The sequence below is a fragment of the Mastomys coucha genome, unplaced genomic scaffold (assembly GCF_008632895.1).
Source record: "Mastomys coucha isolate ucsf_1 unplaced genomic scaffold, UCSF_Mcou_1 pScaffold21, whole genome shotgun sequence".
Classification (NCBI taxonomy): domain Eukaryota; kingdom Metazoa; phylum Chordata; class Mammalia; order Rodentia; family Muridae; genus Mastomys; species Mastomys coucha.
The window spans coordinates 140,147,772-140,157,027 of record NW_022196904.1 but is presented as its reverse complement, the minus strand read 5'-3'; the positions used below and the strand labels follow the sequence as shown (position 1 = coordinate 140,157,027).

The 9,256-nt window shown below is 44.4% G+C and overlaps 1 protein-coding gene across 3 annotated transcripts in view; it reads right to left on the bottom strand.

Moving 5' to 3' along the window:
• Window positions 1–9,256, bottom strand: part of Ganab (glucosidase II alpha subunit) — a 21,148-nt gene that overhangs the window by 7,923 nt on the left and 3,969 nt on the right. Inside the window, exons 2-9 of one of the 3 annotated variants that reach the window (XM_031389607.1) lie at window positions 8,687–8,791; window positions 8,421–8,529; window positions 5,400–5,527; window positions 1,890–2,069; window positions 1,363–1,428; window positions 563–632; window positions 309–396; window positions 125–221 (exon numbers count right to left, since the gene is read on the bottom strand). In XM_031389607.1, the coding sequence (XP_031245467.1) occupies window positions 125–221; window positions 309–396; window positions 563–632; window positions 1,363–1,428; window positions 1,890–2,069; window positions 5,400–5,527; window positions 8,421–8,529; window positions 8,687–8,791 (843 nt within the window). Of the gene's footprint in view, window positions 1–124; window positions 222–308; window positions 397–558; window positions 633–1,362; window positions 1,429–1,889; window positions 2,070–5,399; window positions 5,528–8,420; window positions 8,530–8,686; window positions 8,792–9,256 lie in introns of those variants that run through there. The other 2 variants (XM_031389608.1, XM_031389609.1) reach the window with 2 other exon arrangements.

Here is a 9,256-nt window from a genome sequence, read left to right as displayed (position 1 = left end):
GTCCTCAAACTCAGAAATCCCCCTGCCTCTGCCTCCCAAGTGCTGGGATTAAAGGCGTGCGCCATCACCGCCTGGCTGACTGCCTCCTTTTCTAACCCCATCCTAGTGTTACTATTGGACTCACTCAGTGACCTTGAGTCTCAGGCTGTCGGCATGCTCAGGGATCCCGTACACATGTTCCATTCCTGGCAGAGAAAAGTCCAAACCTACAGATGTGGGGCCTGAAAAAAAAGCAAAGAATGATTTACAGAGCTTCTGTTTGGCAAGATGCCTCTGTGCCCCTGCCCAGAACTTTCTCAGCCCCTCACCATAAGGCTTGCTGTCAGAATGTGTTTTGAATGTCTCCTCCCAGGCTCCTGGCTCATCTTTCTCAGCCTTTTCCTGGTTCTCCTCTGGCTGTAAGAAAAGTAGACTGATACCCACTCATGTACCAGTTGTCTTTCTCATGGTCTAAATCTCATCCTTTGGGATGAGAATAGGCTCAATTTTCTTGTGGGCCTTTACTCACCAGCCTCCCAGGCAGCCCTATAGTCCACTCCTCCCACCCACCACTTCAACTTGCCTTGTCACCATCCCCAGGTGTTGCTTCAGGCTGGGCTCCATTGCCTTCAGCTGGGTCTTTTGATTCTTGCCTGGAAGGTAGGAGAGCTGTCTGCTCCAATCCAGAGGGGGCAGGGACGAGGGGCTAATGGAAGGAGGGGTGAGGGAATAGAGAGCCAAGGGTCCAAAGGAATGAAAGCACTGGAGGAAGGGACTGATTGTTAAAGCTTGGGAAGGGACCCCAGTGAGCAAAGATGGGGAAAGAACTGACAGAGGAAAATGAGGAGAAAATGCCAGCAGGAAGTACTTTCTACACAGAGGCCTATATCAGCAGCAAATGTTGGTCTAGAAGAGACAGGCAAGGTGGTTCAGTGACCTGGGTTCTAAATGCCAGTCCTGGCTCTGCTGCCATCACAGAGAAAAAATCTGACCTTACTTGATCATGCTTTACCAAGGCAAGTCGGTCAGACCCTAGGAAGCCTCTCCAGACACTCTGGACTCCAGAAGGTTCGTACCAAAGAGTGCTTCTCAAAGGCAGCTGGCAAATAGCCTTCCACAATCTCACATGCATCCCAAGTGAGCACCCACCCTTAGCAAAGCAATACGCTCTCTACAGTCCTTAAGGATTCCAGCACTCATCTTCCTCCCAGAGGGCTCACAGCCAGGGGAACAGCAAACAGGGATCCAAATACCAAGAGTGCGGAAAGGACAGAAGGTGAAGGGGAGGGAATACAAAGGTCTGGGGCAACTTCCCCAGAGGGCCAGAGTGAGGGGTGGGTGAGGGAAGAGGAACAGATACAGTACCAGTGGCCATGGATTTACCTAGAAAAAAGGTTCTTGATCTTATCCCACATGCTACCGAGCGTGAGACTAACTTTATCCAAGAAACTGGGGCAGGAGGAGATGAGTAGGGAAGGGGGCCGGAGGCACAAAACCAACACAAAAACAGAAACATAAAAGTGAGTTTCAGTAGACAAGCTTCCAGAGATGGGGGGAAAGAAACCGCAAATAAATAAATAAATAAACAAACAAACAAACAAGCAGAAAAAAATACACTAGGGGAACGTGATGATGTGAGAAGGGGAAGGAGAGAGCAGATCCAGGCAGACTTCCCAGAGGAGGTGCCTAGTGTACAGCTCAGGGACAAAAGTATCTAGCTCCTGATCAGCACAAGAAACAGAAAATTGCAACCCAGTTCTGTTTTTACCCTCTCTGAGATTATCTCCCACCCTCCTGCCCCTATGTGGCTGTTCTGAGCCCAGTCTCTTCCCAAGAGTACAATACCAGACCTTGTAACATTTCTAGGCACCACCACAGTAAGTTCCCACAAGTCCCCACCCTGTACTCACGAGACCCTGGGGGCCCTCTGGTGCTCAAAAGCCATAAGTCCTCGGGCATTGACACTGAGCAGGAGGCTTCGATCTTCTAGCAGGTCCAGGCGAAATGGCCGTGCTGTCAAAATGATTTTGTAGGGTCCCCCAGCCACTGTTAGCTCCACGCTGTTATCATCACGGCCAGAGACCGAAAGCCTGGAGAAGAGAGAGATCAAAGGGGATATATGTATGTGTATATATGTGTATGTATATACATACATACACACACACACATATATATGGAGGCAAAGGCCAGAGACCTATTACAGGCAGCAGGTCATAACTGAAGGAAAAACAAACTCATTAGAGCTTTTCTCTCTTTAAACATTTTTGGGAACTGGCGAGATGAGTGACCCTGCATGCTACTAAACTTAATGACCTGAGTTTGAGTTCCAAAGACCTACACTGTAGAAGAAGCGAACCAATCCCCAAATTATCCTCTGACCTCTATATGGATATGGTACATGCACACTTATACATATATGCCAGTATACAAAGAACAATACTCAGGACAGAATTTATTATTGTTTGTAAGTTTGTATTTACTTTGTGAAAACAGGTTCGCATGAGCCACAATAAACATGTAGAGGTCAGCGTACAACTTTTGGGAGTCCGATTTCTTTCTCCTTTTCTCATGTTGAGTGTAGAAGACTGAACTTAGGTCCTTAAGGCTCAGTAGAGTTATCTTTACCTACTAAACCACCCTTCTATAAATAGGGTGGGGCCAAAATCATATATGGCCCCAAAATAAATAAATCAAGACTGGGTATAGGAGCACACATCTGTAACCCGGCACTTAGAAAGAAGAGACAGGGCTGCCTCAAGTCTGAAGCCACCTTGGTCTAGAGCATGTTCCACACCAGCCAGAGCATAGTAAGAGTCTTTCTTAAAGTTTAAAGCAAAAAGCTAAAGAGACAAGTAAAATGCTTGCAAAAGGACCTCACTTCAATCCTTAGAACCTACATAAAAATGTAGGCGGGGCTGGACATAGTAGGGCATGCTTATAATTTCACTGCCAGCTAATCCTTGAGGTTAGCTAGCAACCTAACCTACTTGCTAAATCCCAAGTCAGAAAAATTAAAAAGGTGAAAAAAATTAAAATGGGGGACACATCCCAGAGGTGTCCTCTAGGTATCACACGCATATGCACCTTTACACACAGACTTACTCACAAACACAAATAAGTCAACTGGGGATGAAGGGGACAGACAGCTCATCAGCTATTGTATACTTCTTTTACAAAGGACTCAGGTTCAATTCCCAGCACCCATGTCAGGCAGCTCACAAGCTCCTTTAACTTCAGCTCCAGGGACCCTCTGACCTCCAAGGGCACCTGCACTTACATTACTTACACCAATGGGTCTCACCACTGCCGGGGGGGTGAGGGAGGGGGTATCCAATGACTCTTTTACAAGAGTCTCCTTAGACCATCAGAAAACACAGATATTTACATTAAGATTCATAATAGCAGGCAGGGCAGTGGTGGTGTACGCCTTTAATCCCAGCACTTGGGAGGCAGAAGCAGGTGGATTTCGGAGTTCGAGGCCAGCCTGGTCTACAGAGTGAGTTCCAGGACAGCCAGGGCTATACAGAGAAACCCTGTCTCAAAAAAAAAAAAAAAAAAAAAAATTTAGTTATCAAAAGACACCTTTAGGGTCAGTCATCAAGAATATTAAAAGTCTAAAAACCTGTCTCATTCCAGAGGAATCTGAAGAAGTATGACAACTGAATGCTGTATGTTGTCTTGGCTCTAGAGCAGAAAAATTGTACTAGGCAAAACCTAAGGAAATCTAAATAAATATGTACAGTGGTTGATAGTGCAGCGCCACCAATGCATTAGGGAGACAGAGAGATGACAGTTATGGTGGCATGTGCATAAATTGTGCAGGGCACAGAGGAAGTCACTCCTTCAACTCTCCCACTGTGAATTACAGAGTGTAAGTGTGTGTATGGTGGGGATGGCAGCAGGCGCCTTGCACAGGTTAAGCAAGTGTCCTACCTCAGAGCTAAAAGCTCCCAGCCCTACGATCTCGATTTACTTTTCTTAAATAACTTCAGCGCACGGCCTAGCAAAGTACTCTATGATTGAGTTGCAGCCTTAATCTGAAGCTGTTTTCTTTTTTCTTTAATGATACCTTTAGTTAAATTAAAAGGTTACAACCTACGAAAAGGTACCCACAATATATAAATTGTAAAGACTCAAGATTAACAAATTCTCTAAGGCATTAAAGACAAACCACATAAGAGATGAATGGGGGTAAGCTGTCAACTATTATCTCACACAACGGTAAGCCCAAAAGACCACATCTAAATGAGGCATGGGGAACGAGATCAGTTGGCAAAGTGCTTGCCTCACAACCATGAGGAGCAGAGTTTAATCCCCAGAAGGAGAGAAAAATGCAGTGTGGTAGCATCACATAAAAATCCCAATATTAGCCGGGCAGTGGTGGTGCACGCCTTTAATCCTAGCACTTGGGAGGGAGGCAGAGGCAGGTGGATTTCTGAGTTCGAGGCCAGCCTGGTCTACAGAGTGAGTTCCAGGATAGCTAGGGATACACAGAGAAACCCTGTCTCAAAAAAAAAAGTCTCTAAAAAAAAAATAATCCCAATATTAGAGGAGAGTCAGGTGGATGCCTGTGGATCACTGGCTGGCCAGCCTACCCTAATTAGTAAGTCCCAGCCAATGAGAGATATTGTTCCAGAGTTGTTCTCTGGCCCCACACATCATACATACACACATTAGTATACACACTAACATTAAAAAAAAAAAAATTCAGAGATGTTCAGTTTCATTAACAATCTGAGAAGAGCAGGGTATTGTGTGGTAGCTCATATACTTTTTTTTTTTTTTTTGGTTTTTCGAGACAGGGTTTCTCTGTAGCCCCAGCTGTCCTGGAACTCACTCTGTAGCCCAGGCTGGCCTCGAACTCAGAACTCAGAAATCCGCCTGCCTCTGCCTCCCAAGCGGTGGGATCAAAGGTGTGCGCCACCACCGCCCGGCGCTCATATACTATTATATGAACCCTCAAGATGCTCCAGGCAAACCTGAGTTACAGAATGAGATTCTGGAGAGAGAGAGAGAGAGAGAGAGAGAGAGAGAGAGAGAGAGAGGTATGCAGCCAGACCTATCATGTATGTAAATGTATGAATAAATATAAAATAAATATTTGAACAGTTGTATTCTAAACAACCAAGGGAAAAAAGGGGACAAAAGGCTGCAGACTACAAAGGTGTGATCTGTGCCTTGCTTACTTCTTTATAACAGCAGTACTTAGCCTAAGCCTGACTGGAAGACAAAACATTAGCTGTTTGCTGAGTGAATATAAAGAGTGAAAAGAAGTAAAGCAGAGGAAGAAGAGAAGTGGGAAAGGCTGGAAGATGAGGCGCTAGTCAGTCAACTACTTCTCTGATGCAAGAAAGTTACCACAGACTCATAGGGAAGGAAAAAGGGCAATCAGACAGATACCCTTCTCAGGAAAAATTTACCGAGCTGTGGGGGGATCAGCCACTAAAACATCTGGCACTCGGTATCTAGGCCGCCGGGGCTCTAGCTCATCGATCCTGATCCGAGTCATGTTCTTCTGAAGGCCCTGGAGCTCCAGCACAAGCAGCACCTGCAGAAGCAGAAACACCAGACAAACCCGGTCACACAAACCCGGTCACACAAACTTGGTCACACAAACCCGGTCACACAAACCCAGTCACACAAACCCGGTCACAGTCGTCTCTTCTCAGCCTTTTGCCTACTGCTCTGATTTAAAACCAATGTTTTGTCCAGTTTTGTTTAATTTGTTTTTTTGTATGTGAGTGTTTTGCCTGCATGTATATATGTATATAATGTGTACACCTGGTACCCACAGTGTGGTCCTTGGAACTAGAGTTGTAGATATTTTGTGAGCCACCATATGGGTGCTGGGAAACATATCTTGGTCCTTAAGAGTGAGAGGTGAAAGCCATTGACAGGCACCTTTAATCTCAGGGTTTGGGAGGCAGAGGCAAGCAGATCTCTGAGGTGGAGGCCAGCCTGGTCTACAGAGTAACTTCGAGGACAGCCAGGGCTACACACATAAAACTTGTCTCAAAACAACAACAACAACAAAAAAACAACAACAAAAAAAACAACAACAGAAAGCAACAAGTGCTCTAAATTATTCAGCCCTCTCTCCAGTTCTCTTGATTTATTTTTTACAAAAGATCTCACTAACTCCCTCCCCTCAGCCTAGATAGTTTCTAAAGGGAAAGAAAGAGTGCCAGCCCCCCCCCCCCCAATGAGGCTGCCCACCTGTGGAGCGAATCCCTGACTGCCAGAGATCAAAGACTGCTGACAACCAGCTCACCTGTCGGAATTGCCTTTGAAGTCCCTTCCGTCTCATGTTTAGGTTAAGAGTTTGATTATTGTTGGGTTTCGGGTTTTTTTTTGCCTTACTATAAAAACACTCTGCACCCAAAGTAAAACACCCCTTGATAAAGTTTTCTTGGTGTCGTCTCTTTTTCTCTCCCACCCGTTTATTTCCACAGGTTCTCAATAATCTCCAGTCCGAGATCACCCACGATGGCCGGACCCCCACAATAGCCCAAGCTGTCCTCTGCATGTCTCTGCCTCTTGGTATTAAACGTGGGTACCACCATGCCTGCTAGCTTTTTTTTTTGAAGCAGGATCTCATGTAACTCATGCTGTTTTTGAACTTACTATGCAACTGATTGCTGCTATCCTTAAAACTCTTGATCCTCTTGCCTCTGACTCCCAAGTGTTGAGATTACAGGCATGCCCCAGTTTCTTATACTATGGGTTGTAACCCCTATGACATAGTATAACTGAATATTGGGGGGCAAGGGGAAGTCATGAAAAGACTGACTGACAAGTAGTTTCTCAATATGTAATGGAAAAAAATTATTCAGACTTAAACATGGAGCTCAGTTGATAGTGTACTTGCCTAGTCCAAGATTAGCACAGCATAAAACCTGCTTTGATACACACTCCTGTAATCCAGCATTCAGAAAATGAAAACAGGAAGATTAGAAATTCAAGGTCAAGCAGAGCGGTGGTGGCGCATGCCTTTAATCCCAGCATTTGGGAGGCAGAGGCAGGTGGATTTCTGAGTTCAAGACCAGCCTGGTCTACAGAGTGAGTGCCAGGACAGCCAGGACTACACAGAGAAACCCTGTCTCGAAAAACCAAAAAAAAAAAAAAAAAAAAAAAAAAAAAAAAAAAAAAAAAAAAAAAAAAAAAAAAGAAAAAGAAATTCAAGGTCATTCTTAGCTACAAAGTTAGTATGACGCTAGCCTGAACTACATAATACAAAAATAAACAAAACCAAAAATCAAACTCATAATGAACCCAAGACTTTCCTAGCCGTACTCACTCACCCACACTCCATCTCCCAACTTCACTGAAGTCTTGGTTCTCAACACACTATATTCATATGCCAACATGGTACTTCAAATGCCATTATGGCACACGATGCCAATGAACACCCCCTAAACCACTATGGTTCAGATTTGAGACTCTTGTGTGTTATCAACTGTGATGTTTTTACTATATATACAAAGTTTTCCCACTCTTACAAAAATATGACAGTGATGGTGGAGTACACCTTTAATCCTAACACTTGGGAGACAGATCTCTATAAATTCATGGGCAGCGTGGTCTACAGTGAGTTCTAGGTCAGCCAGGGCTACACAGAAAAACCCTGCCTAGAAACAAACAAACAAACAAACAAAAAACAAAAACAAAAAATGGTAAAGTTTTTTCTGTACCAAAGAACTGTAGTGAGCCGGGCGGTGGTGGCACACGCCTTTGATCCTAGCCTAGCACTTGGGAGGCAGAGGCAGGTGGATTTCTGAGTTCGAGGCCAGCCTGGTCTACAGAGTGAGTTCCAGGACAGCTGGGGCTACAGAGAAACCCTGTCTGGAAAAAACAAAAAAAAAAAAGAACTGTAGTGAAATAAATCTATGATTTACTTAAATGTCTGATTTGTACACACACATACAACACTTACACACAACTAATATTCTCTCTTTCTGAGTTCTTTGATTTGTACACACAACTAATACTCTCTCTTTTTCAGAATCCTAAAAAAATTTCTTTCAAAAAAATTTTTTTTATTGCAAATGTAAGTTTACAATGCTTTGGCCTAAGGAACCTGAGATGAGATTTCTTCAAAATTAGTCATCTTGGGGACAGAAATGGTTCAAACATTAAAGAGCACTGGCTGCTCTTCCAAAGGACCTGGTTTTGAGTCCCAGCAGCCACATACTGGTCCATAACTCCAGTGCTCACAACGGCTCCATAATTCCCATCCCAGTAGATCCAACATACTTTTCTGGCCTCCATGGGCACTGCATACACATCTGTACACAGACCAAATGGAAGGCAAAACACTCAGAAACATAAAAAAGTAAAAGTCTCATGATCAGCCTGACACAAGACATTTAGTTACAAATTTTTCTTTCTCAAGTTACCACCCATCTATCTTCCCATCCCTACTCTTTCTTGTCTTGCCTGACCTTGGTGACTTCATGGATCAGATGGACTGTGAGAGCATCAGGACCAAGCTGCAGAGTGTCCAGCAAGGCACGGTAAGGAGAGAGGCCTGGCCGAATGCTTCGCTGCCGTCTGTTAAGTACAACAGTTGGGAAGTAAGGTTAGAGAGCAAACACCTCAATATCCTTAGGTGACTCTACTTACCATTATCTTTCTTACACTACCCACCTCACCTCCCTCACACACCTCCCATGTCCCCACTTTCCATTCACCTCTTCTAGAAACATACTTGCAAAAGGAACTCTCATCACAGGTCTTAAAGTTGCTTCTATCCACTGCAAGAGTAATCCCCAGACAGACCCCTAAGTATGCCAGCACCAAACTTAACCAAGACCTATGGAAAGACAAGGAGAACAGTTAATACTCTAGTCAAGAAGGGCCTCACCTTCTTGAATAACTCTCACAACTCATGAAAAGCAATCCTATTAGGAAAAAAACAAAACAAGTAGACCAAGGGTGAAGTCAATTCTGAGTAGGAATGGTGGAGCACATCTTTAATCCCAGCACTCAAATTCGGGAAGAAGAGGCAGGGCAGATCTCTATGAGTTTGAGGTCACTCTGGTCTATACAGTAAATTCCAGGTCAACTCATATTATATACAGTGAGAGCCTGTCTCAAAGGAAACATTTTTCTAAAGAAAAAGAAAAGTTAGTCTTTTTTGTTTGTTTGTTTGTGGTTTTTTTGGTTTTTCGAGACAGGGTTTCTCCATGTAGCCCTGGCTGTCCTGGCCTGAACTCACTCTGTAGGCCAGGCTGGCCTTGAACTCAGAAATCCGCCTGCCTCTGCCTCCCAAGTGCTG